General features: G+C 39.6%; 1 protein-coding gene across 9 annotated transcripts in view; it reads left to right on the top strand.

The window, feature by feature from the left end:
- Positions 1–27,072, top strand: part of nphp4 (nephronophthisis 4) — a 461,721-nt gene that overhangs the window by 254,936 nt on the left and 179,713 nt on the right. For all 9 annotated transcript variants that reach the window (XM_057860675.1, XM_057860682.1, XM_057860654.1 and 6 more), the window contains 3 exons: positions 6,286–6,473; positions 16,731–16,891; positions 22,980–23,118. In XM_057860675.1, coding sequence (XP_057716658.1) covers positions 6,286–6,473; positions 16,731–16,891; positions 22,980–23,118 — 488 coding nt within the window. The remainder of the gene's footprint in view (positions 1–6,285; positions 6,474–16,730; positions 16,892–22,979; positions 23,119–27,072) is intronic.

Here is a 27,072-nt window from a genome sequence, read left to right as displayed (position 1 = left end):
ATAAGTATTTAGTCAACCACCAATTGTGCAAGTTCTCCTACTTGAAAAGATTAGAGAGGCCTGTAAATGTCAACATGGATAAACCTCAACCATGAGAGACAGAATGTGAAAAAAAAAAACAGAAAATCACATTGTTTGATTTTTAAATAATTTATTTCCAAATTAGAGTGGAAAATAAGTATTTGGTCACCTACAAACAAGCAAGATTTCTGGCTGTCAAAGAGGTCTAACTTCTTCCAACGAGGTCTAACAAGGCTCCACTCGTTACCTGTATTAATGGCACCCGTTTTAACTCATTATCAGTATAAAAGACACCTGTCCACGACTTCAGTCAGTCACACTCCAAACTCCACTATGGCCAAGACCAAAGAGCTGTCAAAGGACACCAGAGACAAAATTGTAGACCTGCACCAGGCTGGGAAGACTGAATCTGCAATAGGTAAAACACTTGGTGTAAATAAATTAACTCTGGGAGCAATTATTAGAAAATGGAAGACATACAAGACCACTGATAATCTCCCTCGATCTGGGGCTCCATGGAAGATCTCACCCCGTGACGTCAAAATGATAGCACGAACGGTGAGCAAAAATCCCAGAACCACACAGGGGGACCGAGTGAATGACCTACAGAGAGCTGGGACCACAGTAACAAAGGCTACTATCAGTAACAGTAATCAGCACCAAGACTTTTACCAGGAACTAATAGAAGAGAGCACATCACCCCTGTGCTCCAGGCCCTTCACTGGCTTCCAGTTGAGTTTAGAATTAAATTTAAAATACTCCTTCTTACATTCAAGACCACTAACGGGTTGGGGCCATCTTATCTCACCGATGTTCCATAGCGCCCCAACAGAACACTCCGTTCTCAGAATGCAGGTCTACTGGTAGTTCCCAGGGTTTCTAAAAGTACAGTCAGAGCCACCAAGCTCCTGTTTTATGGAATCAGCTTCCAGCTAGTATTAAAGAAGCCGAGACCGTCTGTACACTTAAGATTAGACTAAAAACGTTCCTATTCGACAAAGCTTATGGTCAGGCTAGTTGAAATTGGACGAGACTCACAGTTCAGTCTAAGCTTCACTAGAAGCTATAATACTATAATCCTGACTATCCGGACCACTGGCTGTATGGACGTCCTAGTTGCCCCCCCCCCCAGTCTCATCTGGCTAGATGGACCTCTTCTTGTTCCCTTAATCTATTGCATCTTTACAAGCTGTAACTTCGTCTGCTAATTCCCATTAGCAGTCCTGGTGCATCCTGTCTATCCATCCTGGGAGTGGATCTCTCCTGACTGTGGTACTCCCCAAGCTTTCTCATTTCTCCCAAAGAGTTTTGGAGTTTTTCCTTGCCGACATTGAGGGTCTAAGGATGGGGAATGCCCAGGACTTGACTTTTATTTATTTCATCTAAATTTATTTCATCTGCTTTTTCTGACTGTGTATCATATTGCCTCTGCAAAGCCCTTTGAGACAACCTTGTTGTGATATAGGGCTATACAAATAAAATTGAATTGGATTGAATAACACAATGCGCCACCAGGGACTCAAATCCTGCACTGCCAGACGTGTCCCCCTGCTGAAGCCAGTACACGTCCAGGCCCGTCTGCAGTTCGCTAGAGAGCATTTGGATGATCCAGAAGAGGACTGGGAGAATGTGTTATGGTCAGATGAAACCAAAATAGAGCTTTTCGGTAGAAACATAGGTTCTCGTGTTTGGAGGAGAAAGAATACTGAATTGCATCCGAAGAACACCATACCCACTGTGAAGCATGGGGGTGGAAACATCATGCTTTGGGGCTGTTTTTCTGCAAAGGGACCAGGACGACTGATCTGTGTAAAGGAAAGAATGAATGGGGCCATGTATCGAGAGATTTTGAGTGAAAATCTCCTTCCATCAGCAAGGGCATTGAAGCTGAGACGTGGCTGGGTCTTTCAGCATGACAATGATCCCAAACACACAGCCAGGGCAACAAAGGAGTGGCTTCGTAAGAAGCATTTCAAGGTCCTGGAGTGGCCTAGCCAATCTCCAGATCTCAACCCCATAGAAAATCTGTGGAGGGAGTTGAAAGTCCGTGTTGCCCAACAACAGCCCCAAAACATCACTGCTCTGGAGGAGATCTGCATGGAGGAATGGGCCAAAATACCAGCAACAGTGTGAGAAAAGCTTGTGAAGAGTTACAGAAAACGTTTGGCCTCCGTTATTGCCAACAAAGTGTACATATCAAAGTATTGAGATGAACTTTTGGTATTGACCAAATACTTATTTTCCACTATGATTTTCAAATAAATTCTTTAAAAATCAAACAATGTGATTTTCTGATTTTCTGTTTTTTTTTTTTCCACATTCTGTCTCTCATGGTTGAGGTTTACCCATGTTGACACTTACAGGCCTCTCTAATATTTTCAAGTGGGAGAACATGCACAATTAGTGTTTGACTAAATAATTATTTGCCCCACTGTATATGGTAAGGCGTGACGCAAGGAATGACGAAGTGTCAGGTCAATAGAGTTTTGAAGTCTATGAGTATGTTTAGGTATTTTTTTAAGGCATCTTTAGTATGTTCTGTCTTTATGCATCTAGACAAAACAAGCTGAAAGCGCACGGTAGTATTTAGGGTGTCAAATTTGCCTCTTGTAGGACATGTCTCCGGTATAGCACATTTTGGCAGAACACTTTTTTTTTTTCTACTCTCGTCTCGTCTCATCCCGTCTACTCTGCTCATTTTGCGTTTGCTGCTCGTTTTGTGAAATATCGACAGTGCTGTCATTGTTTTTTTTTTTTTTTTTTTTTTTAACTCATAATAACATATATCTTTTAATAACTAGTTTTTCTATCTGTGGATCACTTTAAGTCACAACCACACAGTGTATTCCTATGCAACTCTAACAGTCTTCCCAGTTGGTGTCCAAGGTTTCTGATTTGTGGGCGTGATTTAGTGCTCGGTTCATTAGGCAATTTACATGTAAAACGTCATTCATTATTTGAGAAATCATGGTACGACAGTCACTCCGGAACGAATAAATTCCGTATTTTGAGGCACCACTGTCGAACACATTTCATTTCCCAGACCTCAGTTGCATTTTTCAATTGCATACGAGAAAACGAATCTGCCCGATGCTCGAGTTTCTCTACTTTCTCCCACCACTGCTGAGTTGTGACCAGGATAAAGATGCACTCAGGCATCAAGTTCTGTCAGTCAGCCTTTACTCATGTCAACTGCACGCTCAAACGCCGCACACACGCACAAACACACACACACGCACACCCCCCCCACACACACACATATGCTAACAATTCTCTCAAAAGCACATTTCCTGTCAGCACACTTTCTATCAACAAGCCATCACAAAAGCCCCCCAAGCCGAAGCCCCCTCGGTGACAGCGGAAGATGCGTGCGGAATGCACACCCGGACTTCTCTGCCCTTTTCTATTACTGTGTGCAATGTCAGCAGTTCAACACTCCCTTTCTTTGTTGTTGTTCATCATGTTGCCATGACCATCTGTGCAAGAGCACTCAAAAAACATTTCTGTTAAATGTATGTCATTAACAAAGAAATACCATGTGCATATCATGTTATACCCTTATTACTCTAATTTTCGGACTATAAGTCGTTATAGTAAGGTGCTTACTATAGGCCGCCACCCACCAAACGACATTTATTCATAGATAAGTCGCACTGGACGATAAGTCGCAGCTGTCCTCACTGTATTATGGGATATTTACACCAAAAGATATTAAGACAGTCATAAGACCAAAAGAACCACCATCATGTTTCCCTCCATCCATCCAGCCATCCATTCATCCATCCATCCCAGCCATCCATATTCCATAATCCATTCCTCCATCCAGCCATCCAATCAAGCCATTCATCCATCCCACCCATCCATATCTCCATCATCCATCCCTCTATTCATCCATCCCAGCCATCCATATCCCATAATCCATTCCTCCATCCAATCCATCCCACCCATCCATATCTTCATCCATGCATCCATATATTCCCCCAATCCATCATTCATCCATCCCACCCATCCTTATCCCCACCATCCATCCATCCATCCATCCATCCATCCATCCATCCATCCATCCATCCATCCATCCATCCATCCATCCATCCATCCATCCATCCATCCATCCATCCATCCATCCATCCATCCATCCATCCATCCATCCATTCATCCATACCAGCCATCCATATCCCATAATCCATTCCTCCATCCATCCATCCAGCTGTCAACACTGTTGTCTTCAAACATGCCTCCTAGCATGCATGGCAGCTCGTCTCATCAGCGGGCTTTCTTGTGTATCGTCTTCAGAAGAGGCTTCCTCCTGGGGTGACAGCCATGCACACCAATTTGATGTAGATTGGGGCGTATGGTCTGAGCGCTAAAAGGCTTCTTCAATCTCTGCAGCAATGCTGACAGCACTCCTGTAACGACTCACATGACATTTTGAAGGGAAAATGACAAGCAGTATTCAATTTGGACATTTAGGGATGTATGTAGTCTCTAAGGGGTGTACTCACTTTTGTTGCCAGGGGTTTGGATATTATTGGCTATATTTTTAGTAATTAACTATTATATAAGCTGCACACAGACTACTTTTCATTGAGTCAAAGTGTCATTTTGTCAGTGTTGTCCCATGAAAAAATATACTTAAATATATGCAGAAATGCGAGGGGTGTACTCATTTTGTGATACACTGTAAATAATAATCAAAATGTGTTTTCTGTGCTAATTATTTCTTCACTGTTCCAGATGTTTCATTAATTGGTAGTTATGGTATTTGTTAACACTTTATTTGACAGTGGCGCCATAACACTGCCATAAGAAAATCATAATTATGACATGGCAATGTCATAAGCATTAATGAATGCTAATAACAGATGTCATTTAGTGTCATCCGGCAAATGATCTCACAATGGCGTTAGTGACATAATTTGCAGGATGACACTTAATGACATCTGTCATAAGCATTCAGTAATACCCATGATAGTGTCATGACATTGTTATGGCCGTCTTATGACAGTCTTATGGCACCACTGGCAAATAAAGTGTTACCTATTAAGCCAAATAAATCAACAAATAAGCAGCACTGGACTATAAGCAGCAGTATTTAATATGAGGGGGGAAAAGTAGCAGCTAATAGTCTGGATATTACGGTACTAGAAATGGAGGAATGACAGCACACAAGATTGTATCGGTCAGGGGTGTCCAAACTTCAGCCCACAGGCGAACCGCGGCCCGCTGCCCAGTTTTTATTTTTGTATTAAATTTAGACAAACACTCATGCCCGTACACAATATGTCATCAAACTAATACGACCCACATTTTACATTCCCTTTTCAGTGATATATTCTCTTATTTCCATTTGATCAGCAAACAAAAATTAATGCTGCATGCAAAATTTCATCTTTGTTGACTGTTGAGCACAGGACTGATTGCTGATTGCCAATCAGTGCATGAGAAGTGAGCAGAAGTTGATTTCATTATTTAGTGTAATTCAATGTAATCTCGTGGCTCGGCTACTTAAGTAACAAAGGGTGGTTGTATGGATAAATGGATGATTAAATGATTTTAAAGTGGGGATTATGCCTATTTTTTCAGGCATGTGATAACAAAGCATCTAAAGCAAATTCAAGGAACAATTTGACCTAGAGTTGATTTGTGAAAGCTATATGTGTTATATATGGCTTAATATAAGCATGTCTACAAGTCAGGTTTACCTTTGTTTTCAGTCCAGCCATTTTTGGTGAAGTGTGTCGTCCTTTTTAAGTGTAAAAAGAGGAAATGCTCCTTTGCATCCAAAAATAGGTTTCCTCTCTGACATTTTGGAAAATTATTCAACTAAGAAAGCTGCTATACGTTTTTCCTCCAACTTAGTAGTCTAGTAGTGATGGTGAAATTGTAGAATTATCTGCAACATGTCTTGAGGGGAATGGGAGGCAGAGGGGAGCAGTGCGGTACATGTCAGAGCAGAGGAGGAGCTCGTGGAAAGAGGTGGAGTTAGGTAGCGCTGAGCATTTTAGCAGACAGGAGATATTCAAGCATTTCTCAAGCATAGATGAATTTTTCAGAAAACCACTCCACCTGTGTTTTTTATCCAGGGAATGGCCATTTGGAATGATTAAAAGCTCAAAATCGTGACATTTTCAGAGAACAACTCCACCTGTGTTTTTTATCCATGGAATGACCATTTGGAATGATTAAAAGCTCAAAATTGTGACATTTTGCATGCCATTTTGACTTACTGCATTCACTGATTTCGTGCAATGTAACTCCTATCAGAATACCAGTGGAGGGAATTGAAGCCGAGTGGCCTATCAACATCCACTTCACCTTCCAGTTCTACCGTTTTCCACCAGTCACGACGCAGCAACTCCGACTGCTGAGCAGCGACAAGGTGCAGCAGAAAGCCAGCGAGCTGCATCCTTGTGTACTTACCTCCATTAACAACGACGGCACTCTAAACTCTGGTAATTATCCATTTTTGCAGTAGTACCATTTCTCATGGATCATGTGGCTCTCTCTTGGCGTATTCAGTTTGTTGGACGGTGCAGTGATCTTAGATTTAATTTATGGCAATACTGTTTCATCACACCTATCCATACCATCCCACCCAATCCATCCATTCAGCCCTCCCACCATCCGTATCCCCATCAACCATTCCTCCATCCAGCCATCCATCCCTCCCACCCAACCTATTCCTACATCCATCCATCCATCCATCCATCCATCCATCCATCCATATAACCATCCATCCACCCATCCATATAACCATCCATCCCACCCATCCATATCCCCATCATCCATCCATTCAGCCACCCCACCCATCCCCATCATCCATTCTTCCATCCAGCAATCAATCCCACACAATCCATCCATCCATTGATTCATCCCACCCATCCATCCATCCATCCATCCATCCATCCATCCATCCATCCATCCATCCATCCATCCATCCATCCATCCATCCATCCATCCATCCATCCATCCATCCATATCACTATCCATCCATCCATCATCCATCCATCCCACCCATCCATCCAACCATCCATCCATCCATCCATCCATCCATCCATCCATCCATCCATCCATCCCACCCACCCACCCACCCATCCATCCATCCATCCATCCATCCATTCATTCATTCATTCATTCACCCACCCACCCATCCACTCAGCCATCCATATCACCAACATTCATCCATCTACCCTTCCATCTATCATCCATTCATTTATCCAACCCATCCATCTATCCATCCATCCACCTACCCATCCATCCATCCATCCATCCATCCATCCATCCATCCATCCATCCATCCATCCATCCATCCATCCATCCATCCATCCATCCATCCATCCATCCATCCATCCATCCATCCCACACAATCCATCCATATCCCCACCATCCATCCATCCATCCATGCAATGCACATTTACAGATAAAATGTAAACCCCACAGTAATACTTGTACTGTAAATTTTAACAATGCATCATATACATCTATTTATATAGAAGTTAATTAGTCGACTTATTACAAAAATATTCTTGTTTTATGACAACCCTAGTACAACACAATGTATATATATGTATATATATATATATATATATATATATATTTTTTTTTTTTTTTAATCAGCCCTGCCATTGTTTTTTATACCACTAACCCTTTCTGGGTTCGTGCGGAACTGTCGCCTATTCAACTGACAAGAGTTCCATTACTGCACCCTTGACAAGTGGCCATGCAATCACAGTAGACTTGACAACCTTTCACTCTGGCACCCTTGTCATCACTAAGTGAGAACTGTATTCCTGCTCCGTTTACTGTTAGCCAAGTTGAACCAATGAATTATAATTGTGAATACATTATGATTATTAATTCAAAGTAATGTGTAATTCATTTTGGAAAATACCTGGAGATGCCTTAAATCCAATCGAATCGCAGCAGCCTTTGTAATATTGGCAAACATTCTATCTTTGTCCAACGAATGAATATTGCGATGTCATGAAATTTGTCATTTACACTCTTACAGCTTCATTCATTCAGTCAGTCATCTTCTGAACTGCTTATCCTCACAAGGGTCGTGGCGGTGCTGGATTTTATACTGTAAGGCAGTATACACCCTGAACTATTTGGGAGCTAGTCACAGAGCATACAAACCTAGGGACAATTAGGACTGATCCATCAGCATACCATGCAGGTTTTTGGGATTCGGGAGGAAACTGGAGTTCCGGGGAGAACATGTAAACTCCACGCAGGAACCGGTATTGACCCTACAACTTATAAAGTGGAATTTATGGTATTGGTCGTATTGTTAAAATATCAATGATAAAAGTTTCTCCTCATAACTCATCGCGTGATTCTCATTAAAGCCATGCATTATGATAATTAAAGGCATTTACTAAAGCTATCTTAAAATAGTAGAATGCTATGATGATTTGAATTTTTTCATCATCAATTTGAGCTTCATAATATCTAATTTACAGTAAAATTGATTCATTATCTAAAAACATGTAATATTACTCATTATTGTAATGATCACCTTTGGTGGAGAAGTAGGCATGTATTATACAGTATGAAAATATTACTTTTAAGAATGTCAAAAAAGCCAAACAATATTACCTTGTAGCTATCGTTTGTCTTTGTGGTGCATTATGGGTCAGGATAACTTTATTTAAAAAACAAAACAACAACAAAAAAACACTGTGATCATGACGGAACCATGAGCACAGTGCAACATTAGTAAAAGCTGCACGCTTGGACATTAGATTTTCCTTCAATATTTTTAATAAAAAGTAATAAACCATTATAGATTAGTATAATTAATACCGTTAGTCCCTGTCATAAGACCGTCATAATTATGAAATGAAACTATCATGGGGCGGCACGGTGGCTGAGTGGTTAGCACGTCTGCCTCACAGTTCTGAGATCAAGGGTTCAATCCCGGGCTTCGGCCTTCCTGTGTGGAGTTTGCATGTTCTCCCCGTGCCTGCGTGGGTTTCCTCCGGGAACTCCGGTTTCCTCCCACATCCCAAAAACATGCATGGTAGGCTGATTGAACACTCTAAATTGTCCATAGGTATGAGTGTGTGCGTGAATGGTTGTATGTCTCCTTGTGCCCTGCGATTGGCTGGCAACCGGAGTTGGCTGGGATAGGCTCCAGCACCTCCGCGACCCTCGTGAGGAAAAGCGGCATGGAAAATGAATGAATGAATGAATGAACTATCATAGGCATTACTTAATGCTTATGACAGATGTCATTAAGTGTCATCTGGCAAATTATGTCACTAACTCCATATATGTCCAGCTCGTATCTTTTACATCCATTCAAAAGTGAGATAATTTGCCGGACGACACTAAATGACATCTGTTATAAGCAGTCATTAATGCTAATGACAGGGTCATGTCATATTTATGATTGTCTTATGACAGTCTTATGGCATCATTGTCAAAAAAAAGTGTTACCAAATACAATAACTAGCAATTATTGAAACAACTGGTAACTGTAGAAATAATTAGCACAGAACATGAATTTTGAATGTTATTTACATCTGTAGCACTATAATGCATGCTCGGAGGCAAGTTGGACGACAACAGTGTTGACAGCAAGTGGTAGCAGAGGTCTCCTCCAAGGGAGCAGTGATAGCCAAATGAAGCTTTTTAAAGAAATGAAGCTTTGCAGCCAATTGGTTCAAAGCTTTGTGGTGGTTAATTTGGTCTTATGACAGTGTTATGATGCCACCGTCAAATAAAATGTAACCGGTTAATATATATTTTGTGTTAATATCCCATAATACAGTGAGGACAGCTGCAGCTTATAGTCCAGTGTGGCTTATCTATGACCAAATGCCATTGTCGTGTCAAATTTGGTGGGTGGTGGCTTAAAGTCAGGTGCGCCTTATAGTCTGAAAATTACAGTATAAATGAAATATTTCAGGTTTTCATGACAATATCTCTAAAATCTCCAAAGACATAATTTAGATTAGCTTCATGAGACTCACTCATTCACTACCAAAGATCATTTAAGGTTCAGATGAAGGTCATATTGTGCATGCAAGCAGCATTCTGATGTTCTGTGTTACTGCATGATGTTCAGCGATGCCTCTTCCCCTTCAATCAGCCAAGCGACGACTGATTGGTGTCTATTCGTGTCACAACTAATGAAATGGAAGAGATATTCCATCTACTGACAACGTGTGATATTGTACACAAACATCCCTACTCTTACCCCACGGGCCTTCTCAGACAGACACTCTGGATTAGCACAGTCAATATTTTGTCTCTGCCGTTATATTATCCGGTATACTTTCAGAAAGATCCTTGATATATCCACTGTACAGCTATGGTACTCGGTTAAATTTGGATGGTCCCATATGGAAAAGAAATATATACATATGCAGTGCCCTCCATAATTATTGGCCCCCCTGGTTAAGATGTGTTTTTTAGCTTCTAAAATATGTATATATTTTTTTCAAATAATATGGGACCTTAATGGAGAAAAATCCAACCTTCAATACAAGTGCATTTATTCGGTGGGGAAAAAATTCCACATAAAGAAATAATTATTTGACATCAAATAATGTGTGTCACAATTATTAGCACCCCTGGTGTTAATACTTTGTACAACCCCCTTTTGCCAACAAAACAAGGTCTGGGGACTGAGATGGCCATGGGAGGAGCTTGATTTTGTGTCTGGTGAACCATTTCTGTGTAGATTTGGCCATATGTTTCGGGTCATTGTCTTGCTGAAAGAGCCAGTGACGACCCATCTTCAGCTTTCGTGCAGATTTTGATTTAAAATCTCCTGGTATTTCAAAGCATTCATGATGCCATGCACCCTAACAAGGTTCCCAGGGCCTTTGGAAGCGAAACAGCCCCACAGCATCACTGACCCACCCCCATACTTCACAGTGGGTATGAGGTGCTTTTCAGCATGCGCATCTTTCGTGGCACGCCAGACCCACTTAGAGTGTTTGTCGCCAAAAAGCTCAAAAGATGGTCTCACCTTGGTCTCACCAGATGTGACCAAGATTGAGCTTTTTGGCAACAAACACTCTAAGTGGGTATGGCGTGCCACGAAAGATGCGCATGCTGAAAAGCACCTCATACCCACTGTGAAGTATGGGGGTGGGTCAGTGATGCTGTGGGGCTGTTTCGCTTCCAAAGGCCCTGGGAACCTTGTTGGGGTGCATGGCATCGTGAATGCTTTATGAATGCATCTACTAAGGATATTGTATGTGCAATTCCTGTCATATATTCTTCTTTTAAATTCCCAAAATATACACGTTTCATGAACTTTATGAATTTTATAAATGTCTTTTGCATATGGGTTAAGTTCCCAAAGTTTCATATGGTACAAATTTACTTATGATGTATGTGGTTTGAGTGTCTTATGCTTTACATACAATTTCCATATAAAACATATATGAACTTTATAAATTTTATATATATCTTTTCCAAATGGGGTTCTGACTACAAAAGGTTTCTCAGGGATGTTCCTATCTCAAATTCATGTTTCAAAATGATACATGTACCTTTCCCTACATTTATTTTTAGTCTTGCAACTACAGTGTTGTTGTTTTTTTTTTTGTTTTTTTTTAATAAAACAAAAACAAAACATAAGTCCCGTTCACATACGCCTAAACAACATTAGAATCCTGGGATTTAAACGGGCAGCCCTTGTATGTAATAGCAATTTCCCGGGTCAACTGACACGAAGATTTCGTGGACATTTCACGGGTCGCGTCTTAGTATAATGCCCGGGACTTTCGCGGGACAAGGCGTATGTGAACGCAAGTGTTAAATTCCCGGGTCACAGCACCATGGCTGATGACGTAAATATCATGGCGGGCTGATCGTCGCGTCCTCTTTCTTTGCAGTGAGACGAAAAGTGGTAAACAAACATCACAATTATCAACATAGCAATCTGGAAATAGCTAAATTAAACTGAAAACATAACACCATTAAATTGCTACTGGATTGTAGTGCTGAGGAAGACAGTCCATCGTCCATATTTGGAAATGTGTGGTTTATTTGGTTGCAGATCTCAGGGGTCCGCAACTGTGGAAACATGGTTGTACCTCAAAGCAGCAAACAACGGAGGGATGCGTTCAAGGTTTTATTAAATACGAACAAAAATACAGTGGAACCTTGAAATACGATCGCTTCGACACACGATCTTTTCGACATCGGAAGTAAAACTTGACTCACCATTTGTTTCTTGCTTGAAATACGACGATTTATGACAGTGTTGCGCTAGTGTTACCCCCTTTGGCTGAAATAACTTCAGTGAGACGCTTTTTGTAGCCATCCACCAGTCTTTGACATCGGTCTGAAGAAAGTTTGCCCCACTCCTCAACGCAGAATACTTTCAGTTGTGAGATGTTTGAGGGGTTTCTTGCATGTACAGCCCGTTTCAAGTCACCTCACAGCATCTCAATGGGATTAAGATCTGGGCTTTGACTCGGCCATTCCAGGACTCTCCATTTTTCCCTTTCCAGCCAGTCCATTGTGGATTTACCGGTATGTTTTGGGTCATTGTCATGTTGCAGGGTCCAGTTTGGCTCCAGCTCTGTTTTTTTCACAGATGATCTCACATGTTCCTCAAGCACCCTCTGATACACGATACAATTCATGGTGGATTCTATGACGGTGAGCTGGCCAGTTCCTACTGTAGCACAGCATCCCCAATCCATAATACCTCCATGTTTCACAGTTGGTGTGAGGTGCTTTTCTTTGAATGCCATTGTGGGTTTACACCAAACATGTCCTCTGTTCTGGTGTCCAAATAATTCAATTTTGATTAATCTGTCCAAAGAACATTATTCCAGAAGTCCTGGTCTCTGTCTACATTCACTCTGGCAAACTTAAGTGTGGCCTTCATGTTCTTCTTGGAGAGCAAAGATTTCCTCGTTGCACACCTCTTATGAAGAGGTTTGCAAGGTATATAAACTTGTGAAGTCTCTGTATGATTGTAGAGGCATGCACTTTCACATAAACAGTAGCAAGAGCCTGCTCTATGTCCCGTGATGACATTTTAGGGTTTTTAGTGACTTGTTTTAACATCTTGCGGTCTGCTCTCGGGGTGAACTTGCTTGGACGGCCAAACCTGGGCATGTTGGCAGTTGTTTTAAATGTCCTCCACTGGTAGACTATTTTCCGGACAGCGGAATGGCAGGTTTTATATTCTTTTATGATCTTTTGAAATCCCTTACCAGACTCATAAGTGTCTACAATCTTTTTTCTGAGGGCCTCAGGCAGCTCCTTTGATCTCACTATGGTGTTTTCTCTCACTTCAACAGTCAGGGGCACATCAAAGTAAATGTGAGGTTTAAATAAGGCAAGCCTCTTTCAAAACACTTGGTAATTAATTATGTTCTAATCATGTGCACCTAATGTGATACCCTTGTGTGTGATTTTAGCCATTTTAAGTGGGATTGAATGTGGGGGTGTCCTAATTTATTCCTCAACAGAAATTGCATTTATTTAAAATTACATTTTACAGAAAGTTAGAAATTTTTTTATTCTTTTTTTTGTAATTTTAATTGTTTAGTTGTATTACTTGAATCTCTCAAGATTGTTAAAATTGATATTAAATAGCCATATGACCAAATATATTAAGAAAACACAGGCTTCCATAGTAATTTTTTTCACATGACCGTACTTCTTCTACAGAGACCTTAGGTCTTCAGAAAGATGCTTTGAATTAAAATGCCTTATTATTATGATTATTGGAGTTCCTACAGTGCGAAAGCGGCTAATGAATCATAATGCCTTTTTTGCAAGACTAAGAAGCTGCCAAACTTTCTTGTTTATATTTTTGTTGGAATCCATCAACTCAATGCCATCAGGAGATTTCTTTACAAAAAGTGATGCCTCATGCACATGCATTAGTGTTCCATTATACTGCATCTTATAGCCATGACGCTTGTTTTCGTTGCTGCGAAGCCCTTGACGTGACTCACTTTTATTGCTATCAGTGTCAGCATACCAAACTTCGTTTTATTATGTGGTGTCAATCATTACAACACAATATTGTGCCAATTGCGAATGCTCACATTGTATGAATATGTAATTTATGTGTCGATTCATTCCTCAATTCTTCGAGCGTCTCCTCTTCGTCTGCAGCCTTTAATGCCTTGTTTCTACCAAGCATGATTTCCAGGCTGCTTGACCTGCTGTTCACACGTCAGACAATCTATTCTAGTAGGGTCGTTTGTGTTGCAGGGTGACCAAGTCGGCCGACCTACATGTTGTATATCTCCTTCTTAGCCCTTCTTTTGCGCTCCCATCGGTACAGGTTTGTAGCATGCTGGGACAATTAATGGTCCGAGTGGAGAACTCCTGAGTAGTTGGCCAGATGGATGGTGAATGCATTTGCGCTGGTTTTGTTAAAAGAAATCATTGTGATTAGGGCTGTCATGATGAATCCAATAATCGGCAACTATGTTACGATTGAATTCATAGGCAATTATTTTCATGGTTGAGTAATCGTTTAGACATTGGAAAGTGTTTTGGATCCTGTTGTAGTTTTCGTCTTAGTATTTATTAATACTTATGAGTTAGTCATGTTTTAGCCATTTAAAAATGTCTTCGGCTAGTCTTAGTCGACAATTACTCAAAATGTTTTTGTCTGTAATCTTCAAAAGTTTTAGTCCATGAAAAAAATAAATCGATAAAAGGTTTCTTCGAAGGAAAATTGACAGAGGAGCACATTTGTAGACAACACAATTGTAGAGTCTACAAGGACATCACCCTCTCCGTGATGATAATACATACTCCGCAGGAAACTGTACCTTATTTTCAATGAATTGCACTCAACTGGATGCCACAAACTGTATGTAAAAAGTTTTCCAAGGGTTTAAAACTACACTCACCATGCTAAATGCTAATGCTAACCCGAACGCTATGCTAACGCTACCTGTTAAATTTAGTGAGTGGTGATCACCCAGCATATTTTGGTGGTGGGCAAGGCCATAATTAATTGCCCGTTAAAAAAATTAATGGCCTCAAAGGGGATTTGCGTTAATGCCGTTATTATCACATCAATGGCTTGTTATGCATCTGCGTCTGGGCGACGCCTAAGCTACCTGCTTGGATCCTACGCCATAGTCTTACTGTATGTGTGCCTTCGAAAATTCTTGATATTGCAGAGACGCGTTGCGACGTGAACGGAAAGGATCGTGACTGGTCTAAACGTAATTGCTTTCATTTTATTTCATGGCATGTAGTGTGTTTGCTGGTGTTATTTTAAAGTTGAATTTGGCGAAGAAGATTGTCAAATCTGCCCCCTAACATTCGTAAATATCAAAAGTGCATCTCTTGGTCTATGCCTCTCATTAGTTGAACAGATGTGGCAAATGCACCCGTTCTTTGCCTCGACTTCAGTGGTCAGACAAACCACCTACGCAACCGTTTTCTGCGACTCCTGCGTATCAACATATAAAGGCAATTATTTTTTCGATTTTGATGAGCTCCAACTCGAGAAACATTCTCTGGCAATAAAGAAACTAAGGAGTGCTATGTATATGAAGCACCGCAGAAGCCCGCGAAGCCACACAAAGATAAGGCTGGGCGGCGCACTACAGCGCAATGTGTCACTTCTACCCAGAGCTTCAAATGCTCATTGATGGGGTAGGGTTGACGCCGTAGCTATTGTAGTATTTACATCTTAATATGATGGAGTTGATATGATTATAGAATACTTTTTCACATGTCTTTTCCTACTGCATTTTGGATTACCGTAATTTTCGGACTATAAGCCGTTATTTATTCTTCCCCTCATTTTGAATCCTGCGCCTCATAGTCCAGTGCATCTTATTTGTTGATATATTTGGGTTAATAGGTAATACTTTGACAGAAGTATCATATAAATACCATAAGACCGTCATAATTGTGACACGACACTATCATGGGCATTTATGAATGCTTATGACGGATGTCTTTCAGTGTCATTCGGCAAATTATGTCACTAACTCCATTTATGTCCAGCTATCCATTCAAAAGTGAGATCATTTGCCGATGGCAAAAAATGACATCGTCATAAGCATTCATTAATGCTCATGTCAGTGTAATGAAATAAGTATGATGGTCTTATGACAGTCTTATGGCGCCACTGTCAAATGAAGTGTTACCAAATACCATAACTAGCATTTTATGAAACAACTAGAAGAGTAACTGAAGAAATAATTAGCATAAACATGAATTTTGATTGTTATTTACATCTGTATCGCTGCAATGCATGCTAGGAGGAATGTTGGACGACAGTAGTGTTGACAGCAGGTGGCAGCAGAGGTTGACTGTCTCCTCCAAGGGAGCAGTGATAGCTAAATGAAACTTTTTGAAGTAATTAATTCATGGTGATTCAGATTCAGAGTTTACTTGTTATTGTCAGGATAACAACGAAATTCAGATTGGAGTTCCAACAATACTACGATTCTTTTGGCCTTATGACAGTCTTATGATGCCGCTGTCAAATAAAGTGTTACCGGTTAATATCTTTTGGCATTAATATCCATAATAGAGTGGGGACAGCTGTGGCTTATCCTCCGGTGCAGCTTATCTACAGTATGAACGAATGTTTTTTATCTCAATTTTGGTGGGTGGCGGCTTATCATCAGATGCTTCTTAAGTCCAAAAATTACGGTGCTTTACTGTAAAATTATGTCCCCCCCCAAGGCCTGTTAGTCGATTCAATATAAAATTAATATTAAATCATTATCTTTGTGCAGAGTCTCCTGGGCTGCAAGTACAGTTCCGAGTCGATCACAGTTTTCTGAAGACAGGAGAAAAGTGTCACTTTCTGCACTACCTGGCTCTTCACACCATGCGTGTTGACATCTGGGACAGTGACTCATTGCTGCTCATAGGTTCAACAGCCATTGAGCTCAAGGTAACACACACACAGAGAAAAACAGTCTCCATTTTTGAGGGAAACCAATACTGTTTTTATGTAGATGACAGAACAAACTCATATCGCAATTCACGTGGCATTTTAACAGCCAGCGAGAAACTGTAATTTATGATAGACTGCTCTCTGTTTTCGCACCCCATCATGTCATTGCGGGGCATCCATCATTGATTCATGCAGCATTTGCAGATATCTTGATTTTATAGTGTGAGACTGACATTTTAAGGAATCCATTCTCAGTGCATAAAATGCCTCTGAATAAAAAAGAAATATATGTATACATATATATATATATATATATATATATATATATATATATATATATATATATATATATATATATATATATATATATATATATATATATATACATATATATATATATATATATATATATATATATATATATATATATATATATATATATATATATATATTAGGGCTGTCAAAATTATCGCGTTAACGCGCGGTAGTTAATTTTTTAAATTAATCACGTTAAAATATTTGACGCAATTAACGCACATGTCCCGCTCAGAAAGTATTCTGCCTTTTGGTAAGTTTTACAGCAAGACTTTTTGGACTGTCCAACAGCGAACTCTTGTGGTCGCTTTGCGACATGGTTTATTGTTTTCTTTCCAGTTCATTATGGCTGCACGACGTCTCGGGCTGATAATGTTGTGCTTATATGATCCTTGGACAAGATTTGTCCGTAAGTATGGTTGTTGTAAAGAATGTACATATTATGTTAGTAAGTGAAATGTTATATTTTTTGTATGAGACGCTTTTTGTTTATGTTTAGTGAACCTGTATAGCGTGCTAAGCTAACGTTGTTGCTAATGCAATGCTTGTGTACTTTTTTTTGTAGTTTTACGACGGTCTAAAGAGGACAATGGTTTGATTCCATTTTATTAATAAATCAGATGAAAAAGGAAGAAGTCTAATTATTAAGGCGTCGTTCACTAGCTGTCTAGCTTTGGAAAAAGTAGACGCTTCGGAGTGAGGACAGCATAGACAGTAAATGACAGTAGAGTGAAATGCCCACTACAGTCCTTTTGTACCGTATGTTGAATGTATATATCCATCTTGTGTCTTATCTTTCCATTCCAACAATTTATTTTACAGAATATATATATAATTTACAGAAAAATATGGCATATTTTATAGATGGTTTGAATTGCGATTAATTGCGATTAATTATGATTAATTAATTTTTAAGCTGTAATTAACTCGATTAAAAATTGTAATCGTTTGACAGCCCTAATATATATAGGTTAGGGTTAGGGTTATATATATATATATATATATATACATATATATATACATATATATATATAAATTATCGCGTTAACGGGCGTTAATTAATTTTTTAAATTAATCACGGTAAAATATTTGACGCAATTAACGCATGCACTGAATGAGCCGCTCTCGCATTGCCTCAAACAGATTTCAATGACGCCGTTTATGGACATTAAGAGTGAAGAGAATCCCACCGGCCGCTTGGGGGCAGCGCAGCGCCGTTCCATGCGCCGTTCCATACTAATGTTATTCCTTCTAATAGTGGGAGAATTAGTAGTTGTGAGATGTTTATGCTGTTGCTTTGTGCTCCACACATATTTCGGTAAGTTTGCTTTCTTTTAGTGGCAATTATGTGTCGCTTGTTGTATTTTGGGTAAGATATGCACAGAGATATATCTGTTATAAAGGCGAGTGGACACAGGCGTTCTTTGGGCTGCGCCGTTTATTGGCATAAGCTTCTGCAATTCCTTCACAACAAACAGAAGTATCATTTAGTGAAAGCACAACAAAAATAATATTTCTATCTCCAAAAAAAAAAATGTTCACAAAAAGAAAAGCACTTCAGTCTGTAGTAATGAGGCCCTATTCTCACACAGCTAAACAACAATGCAAAGTGAACTGGCATTACTCAGAGTTTGGTCACTCAATTCTTATTATTGTTAATTTTATTCTTCTTATTATTATATTAACTCTACTTTTGATTTAAAATTGTACAAATTTTATTGAAACGAAAATATGAAGAGGGGTTTTAATATAAAATTACTATAACTTGTAACTATAACATTTATCTTTTATGAACTACAAGTCTTACTATCCGTGGATCACTTAAACAGAAAGAATGTTACCAATGCCATTTGTGGATTTATTGTTATAATAAACAAATACAGCACTGTATGTATATATCTGTCTTGTGTCTTATCTTTCCATTCCAACAATAATTTACAGAAAAATATGGCTTATTTTAGAGATGGTTTGAATTGTGATTAATTGCGATTAATTACGATTAATTAATTTTTAAGCTGTAATTAACTCGATTAAAAATTTTAATCGTTTGACAGCCCTAATATATACATATATGCTCTTGCAATTCTGTCAGGTAATACTCAATTTCTCCCAGAAAATTATTGCTATTACAAATGCTTTGGTAGTAATACCTTCATTTATTTTGCTTGCAATGAAAAAACACAAAAGAGAATGAAAAAAAATTAAATCATTATCATTTTAATTAGGGTTGTTCTGATCATGTTTTTTTGCTCCCGGTCCGATCGTTTTAGTTTGAGTATCTGCCGATCCCGATATTTCCCGATCCGATTGCTTTTTTTTTGCTCCCGATTCAATTCCAATCATTCCCGATAATTTTTCCCGATCATATACATTTTGGCAATGCATTAAGAACAAAATGAATAAAACACGGACGAATATATACATTCAACATACAGTACATAAGTACTGTATTTGTTTATTATAACAATAAATCCTCAAGATGGCATTTACATTATTAACATTCTTTCTGTGAGAGGGATCCACGGATAGAAATACTTGTGACTTTGTATATTGTGACTAAATATTGCCATCTAGTGTATTTGTTGAGCTTTCAGTAAATGATACTGCAGCCATGCCCCAATGCATGATGGGAAGTGGAACCATGATGGGAAGTGAAACCATGACTGTGCATCGTGCTATCAATGGATATATCTTCTCTGCTTTGGGAAATAACTTAAGGTGTTGAGACAATGATCAGTTGCCACCTTGCTTCCCCACATTGCTTCCAATGATATCTCTAATCATAGGGAGAGAGATTGCAAGGCTTTGGGCAATTGAAGAAAGGCTCCAAAGGCTGCCAAAATTCACTCTACTCATTTTGCGCTGTCTTTTATCTCTCTATATAGGTAAATCGGCATCATTACAGATTGAGCGTAACAATGAGTGAGAGGGTCGTGCAGCGCATACATTAATAGAATTAAATGTTTTAACACGACACATTTTTTAATAAATTAATTGCCGCTGTCGTCGGGATATTTTTGATAAAGGCATGGCCGATATTTTTTTGCCGATTCCGATACTTTGAAAAGGATGTGATCGGACCCGATCGATCGGGATCCCCATTGATCGGGACATCGCTAATTTTAATATCATCATATTCAAAAATTGGCCGGATAAAAACATTGGCACCCTTTGAAAAATCATTTGATGCGTCTCTAATTTGTGTAATCAACAGCGCCTGTTACTGGTGGCACATAACAGGTGGTGGCAATCACTAAATCACACTTGCAGCCAGTTAAAATGGATTAAAGTTGAATCAACCTCTGTCATGTGGCCTTGTGTGTATCAAACTGAGCAAGGAGAAAAGAAAGAAGATAAAAGAACTGTCTGAGGACTTGAGAAGCAAAATTTTGAGGAAGCATGGGCATCTCAAGACTCCTGCAGTCCGAGGGTACAACAGTGTCAACCTGTACTGTCTGTCGGCGTCTGAATGAAAAGGGACTCTATGGTAGGATATCATAGAAAACCCCACTTCTGACCCGGAGACATGAAATAATCCACGCTGGAGTTTGCCAAAACTTACCTGAGAAAGCCAAACACGTTTTGGAAGAATGTTCTCTGGTCAGATCAGGTCAAAAGTAGAGCTTTTTGGGAAAAAGCATCAACATATAATTTACCGGGAAAAAAAACAGACATTCAAAGAAAAGAACACGGTCCCCACAGTCAAACATGGCGGAGGTTCCCTGTTGTTTTGGGATTGCTTTGCTACCTCTGGCACTGGACTGCTTGACCGTGTGCATGGCATTATGAAATCTGAAGACTACCAACAAATTTTGCAGCATAATGTAGGGCCCAGTGTGAGAAAGCTGGTTCTCCCTCAGAGGTTACAGGTCTTCCAGCAGGACAATGACCCAAAACACACTTCAAAAAGCATTAGAAAAAGAGAGAAAGCACTGGAGACTTTGAAAGTGGCCAGCAATCTGTCCGGACCTGAATCCCGTCGAACACCTGAGGAGGGATCTGAAAATGGCAGTTTGGAGAAGGCACCCTTCAAATCTCAGAGACCTGGAGCAGTTGGCCGAAGAAGAATTGTCTAAAACTCCAGCAGAGCATTGTAAGAAACTCATTGATGGATACCGGAAGCAGTTGTCCGCAGTTATTTTGTCCTAAGATTGTGCTGCCAAGTATTAGGCTGAGGGTGCCAATACTTTTGTCCAGCACATTTTGGAGTTTTGTGTAAAATGATCAGGATTTATTATTTGTTTTTTTTCATTTTCTTTTGTGTTTTTACATTGCAAGCAAAATAAATTGAGATATTACAACCAAAGCATTTGTAATTGCAATCATTTTTTGGGAGAAATCGAGCATTAGCTGACAGAATTGCAGGGGTGCCAATACTTTTGGCCAGCAGTGTATGTTTGTGTATGCATTGGTAATTAAGTTCACAGCTACAGTTTGTGGAGTTACATGTGAGCAATTTGCTATGAGAATTGTAATTATGTTAGCATTCATAGTATTTAAGATAGCGGACTTTTGTTAGGCGAATTAGGATAATTTAATCTACTAAATTTACATATTGATCAGACTAGATGGAAGTTTGAACACCAATTGCTTTGTGTCAAGTATTTTATTGTTAAAATGTGTGCCGTTTAGAACATAAATGTATATATATGAGTGTTACAGCTTTACAATAATACACTTTACACTACATTGCCATCTACCTACTGGTGACGCAGCACCAGGAGCAATGTGGGGTTCAGTATCTTGCTCAAGGATACTTAGGCGAGTTCATCAGGGCAGAGAATCGAACAACAACTACTCTACCACTGAGCCACGCCACCCAGAAAGTATTCCCCATGTTACAAACGAGTTCCGTTCCTATGCTGATCTTTCTTATAAAGGTCAACCGATATATCGGGCCGATAGATTTTCTTTTTTCAAGATCCCCGATATCAACCGATACAATAAAATAACTGTTTACTGTTTGGGCGATGACCTTATAGAGGTCAATCGTTTTGTGGGCCTGCCAACATATCGGGCCGAGAAACAGACTTTTTTTCAGCTGATATATTGACTAATCCGAGCAAAACAACTGGAAGTACCTCGCCCGCCATTGCTGAGGTGTGCTGCCCGCAGCACACACCCAGCAGCAGCTAACGTTACTGTTTACAATGATTGACACTGGGCTGCTCTAGGTGTTTAAACAGCCCAGTAATGGCAGCCAACCACTAGTGGGCGGCGTACACAAATTTCTACTTGGATTCGTCAATAGCCAAAATGATAGAATAACTTTTATGTCCACTGTTTGAGCGATGATCTTTGTTAAATTTTATTTTGCACCACCTAGTGGTCTGTGTTACAAAAGTAGCAGAAGAAAATTTGAACCTCTAATATAGACATTTATATAATCGCTGTTTAAAATACCTGTCATTATCAACCTGCTTTAAAAAAAGAAGTAGCGTATCGGTCTCAAATATCAGTTTACGAAATCGATTTTAGACATTGGCAGTCAGCTGAAAGAATTTTTTAAAGATCTCATATCAGTTGAGCTCAAATATCTTATATCTATACAAAATTTTCTCGTTGTTTTACGAGAAAGAATTACTCAAAAGACTTAAAAAAACAAAAACTATAGCACGTATAACACATAACACAAATACATACATATACATACAGTATATACTGTACATACTGTATGTATGTAAATATTCAACATATTATCATCATCTTTTTCTAATTCTTGTTTATTCTTTAGTACCCAACTTTTTTAAATGTCCTTTTTTTTCTGCAGTGCATGTTGCGGCATGGGAAAACGGCCGTGCAGGCCCTCCATGACTTGGATATTTTGACAAGTGACGACGTGGGAGAGGAAACCTTGGCAGTCCAGGCCTTTGTCAGGGGTCTGCTGCACGTACGCACTGGAAACATTGGCAAGTATTTTAAATTATTTGTTAAAACAAAATGGAACTATCGCAAATCTCCTCCCCCTTGGCAAACCCTGACAACCAGAGGCCCTGTCAAATTCTCTCAGTGACAGTGACTGAGTGAACGAGCAATTTATGGATGATGGTGGGAGTTCAAATTTCTGAATTTGCACGACCACAGTTGGCAATAAACCTGTTTTTTAAAAGATGAAATGTTTTTAGAGCCCGAGCACCGAGTGCTGCGAGAGCCTTAATTCTGCAAATGTTCTACAAATTCTGCAATTTTTTTTTTTTTTCATGGCAAATGAAAATGGCCAATTTGGAGGCCTTAAAGCGGAAATATGAAGTAAGGTTGGCCAACCATGTTTTTGAATAATATCAATGGCTAAACAATTATAAGCATATTTTCGTTATTTTTTTTAACGCGCCCCTTCCAGATTCTTTGTTTAACACATAGCAACGCCCTTGACAACGAAAATGATTTTCTTCGTCAATCTTCGGAAATCTTCGGAAAAGGGCATGTAAATGGACATCTTTCGTTCTCACAAAGCGAATGAATTTCACGCCATCATCGAGTAGTGTTCTCTGCTACAAACACTTTGAAGATGCCTGCTTCCTTAACCGGTCTGCTTATGATCAAGGATTTGCCAAAAAGTAAGTGTGATTTTTGGATAGATGACTGATTACTTTGTCAAAGCAGAGCTGCCAACTGTTGTGTAATGTACAGTAGAAGCTAGTGACGTTAGCCGAAAGCCAACTCGTGGCAATAGTCTGGGCATAGTTGTTGTTGTGTTGGCTAAGTTAAGCGTGTTTAAATTGTGCCTCATCTACGATCTTGTCCGAAAGGGTTAATCCACTGTCAATCGGGAAAGGGGTGTGGATGTGCACATAAGCGGGTCGGCGTCGCGGTAATTCACGGTCACGTTGCCGTAAGAGACACACACCGCCGGTGAGTTTGTGCACATTTATTTGTATTTGTATTATGTATTTCCACCTTCATGCTTCAAGCATTGCATTGCATTTGTACGGTTCGGCATTTCTTTCACGGTGATTGCTTGATAGCCTTCTAGTTTGTGTTTTACGACAGCCGCTGACAGGTGACAACTAGCGTGTTGGCATTGAGTCAATCTCGCAGCGAATCAGCGAGCAGCTCAAGTCACGCAGTGAATCATGGGAAATGTAGTCTCGGGACAACACTGAAGTGGTGCTTTGTAATCTGTTCGCTTGTGTGAAAAAACTACATTTCCTCACGCCATTAGACGCCACTTCAAACAAAGTTGTCAGCACGTCGTGTGTTCGATACCTTTGTCAACAAAAAGCTCATAACAAGACACTATGCACGATCTGTTTAAGAGACGCTGGGCCTGGAAGTAGTAGTAGCTGGTAGTTCGAGGCGAAGCGGAGATGAGCGAGAAGCAAAACTTTGCGCTCGAATGTGAAGGCAGTCCGCTATTATTTTGTTTTCTTATTGTTGCCACAATAAAGTGGAGAAAGCCATCAACGACTCATCTCCTTGTTTCCCCCCAACATTTTTATATTATTATTTTATATGCACGAGAGCTGCCAGATCTGCCAAAATGAACATGAAGTCTGATTATTATTTTTCTAAACAATGTCATCAGATAGACAAAAACATAAAATTATGTGCAAATGCCTGCATCTTCAAATCATGAAAATAATAACAGCCTATATCTTACCAATCTTGTAATCTCGATGGGTCTTGTCTCCATTCCATGTCAGGTAGTCTAGGCACATTGTTTGCATCCTGATTAGCGTCTGGACATGTTAGGTCCAACATTAAATTCCAACCTCCTCTTCTTCCTCCAACTCTTCAAAAACTTCGATCTCCTCCCTTGCGCTCTATCGCTTATATCGCTGTTTGAATCATTGTTTGAAGGGCTTTGTATGGCAGCCGTATGTATGGAGCTCTGCCATTGCTGTTCTTGGTGTGACGTATCACTTCCGGGTTCATCCCCTTTTAATTATTTTTTTGAAAAATCATGAAAAATTATTTTCTCATGCTTTATTTGTTGGACAATGTTTAATTACTTTAATTGTGACTTTATTTGGCATGTTATGAAATTACTTCACATTTCTGCTTTAACGTTCGAAAAACACCAAAATATTGCTTAGACATGCAGCTTGGCGTAAATTTTGATAATTTAGCAACATTGCGAAAAATGGTAACAAAACGGGTCAACGTCACCCCTTTGAATTTTTCAAAAGGCCTCTCCTATTAGGTTTTATCAACGTAGAGTGATGAAATTTAGGGAGTCGATACCTTGTGCAAAACTGCACCAAAAAGTCTGTCGGACCCATATCCCAAACTCAACAGGAAATCAGGTATTTTGGACTGAATGTTAAAAATATGGCAATTATAGTTGATTTATAGGGTGCGTATTTGAGACATTGGCAGCTAGAGAGTTAGTTGGATCCTCCTCAAAATTGGTGAGACTTATCAAAAGACATATGAAATCTAAAGTTATTAGAATAGTGGGTTTTCCTTCATGGGCTTGACCTGGACTGGGTGCTAAATTCTGCTTTTTTTTTTTTTTTTTTTTTTTTTTTTTTGCCATCACGCTAAATTCAGTCAATAACTAATACTCCCTGATGCAAAATTCAGTTTTTCTTATCTGTATGAGAGGTATCCCAGCCTGAACACGACTGCATTGAAATAAATGGTAAATGGTGTTATACTTATATAGCGCTTTTTCATTACCCATTAGGCCTGGCGCCCCCTGCTGGGAACAGGATACGCCCTTTTTATGTGTAGCAGAGCACCGGCACCTTGTGCGATCAGACTGGACGATGGAAATAGTCTGCACTAGAATGTTAATATCACGTGAAAATATTTCTACTCTAACTTTTCAGTGCAGTCGGCTTTTCTGTATTTTTAGGGCCCGACCATCAAGTGGTACGGGAGCCCTGTTGTAATGCAAAGGGTTATTATTATTAGGGCCCGAGCACCGAGTGGTGCGAAAGCCCTGTTGTTCTTCCAAATGTTCATTATTATTATTTTGTTTTCATGGTAAGTGATAATGGCCAATTTGGACGCCTTAACATGCTCGAAAATGCCAAAATTAGCACATAAATGTGAGTTGGCGTAAATTTAGATAATTTTGTGACGTAGCGAAAAAGGTAACAAAATGGCTCAGTGGCATCCCTCTTGAAATTTTCAAAAAGGCCTCTCCTATTAGGTTTTTTCAATGTAGAGCGATGAAATTTGGGGAGTCGATACCTTGTGCAAAAGTGCTCCAAAAAGTCTCTTGGACCCATATTCCAAACGCGATTGGATTGAATGTGAAAAAAGTATGCAATTTTTGTTGATTTACAGGGTGCACATTTGAGACATTGGCAGCTCGGTAGTGAGTTGGATCATCTTCAGAATTGGTGGGACTGTTTGAGAGACATATGAGGTTATGAAAAAGGTTTTACTCATCGGCCTAACCTGGGCGTGGTGCTAAAGTCGGCCTTTTTTTTTTTTTTTTTTGGCAACATGCCAAATTCAGTATATGACTAATCGCTGATACAAGGATCAGTCTTTTTCATATCTGGCATGTAGGAGAGGGATCCCAGCCTGAACACGACTGCATTGAAATATTACCGCCCCCTGCTGGGAACAGGAAACGCCCATATTTACTAGACAGTCTCTTACTCCTAAAGAAAAAAAGAAATCAATTGACCTCAAATCCGGGGAACCTTAAGACATGTGTGCTGGTGCTTCATGAAAAATATTAAGGCTTCGTTGAAGCTGAGGGGTCCAAACAGGAAAGTGAAAATGACTGTAGACATTTTGTCATATCATCTTATAATCATTGTTGTTTTTGTTAACAATGACAATAATGAAAAGATTTCATCAAACTTTTATGTGATGATGACAAGACGATAACGAGCTGAAAACGTGTCTTGGGAGACTAAAACAGCGGTTTATTTTTTGACATCCTGCTCTATGAAACATTT

This window comes from Corythoichthys intestinalis, chromosome 2 (assembly GCF_030265065.1).
Source record: "Corythoichthys intestinalis isolate RoL2023-P3 chromosome 2, ASM3026506v1, whole genome shotgun sequence".
Taxonomy (NCBI): Eukaryota; Metazoa; Chordata; class Actinopteri; order Syngnathiformes; family Syngnathidae; genus Corythoichthys; species Corythoichthys intestinalis.
Note: the sequence above shows the minus strand (reverse complement) of the source record. Positions and strands in the feature narration are given on the sequence as shown.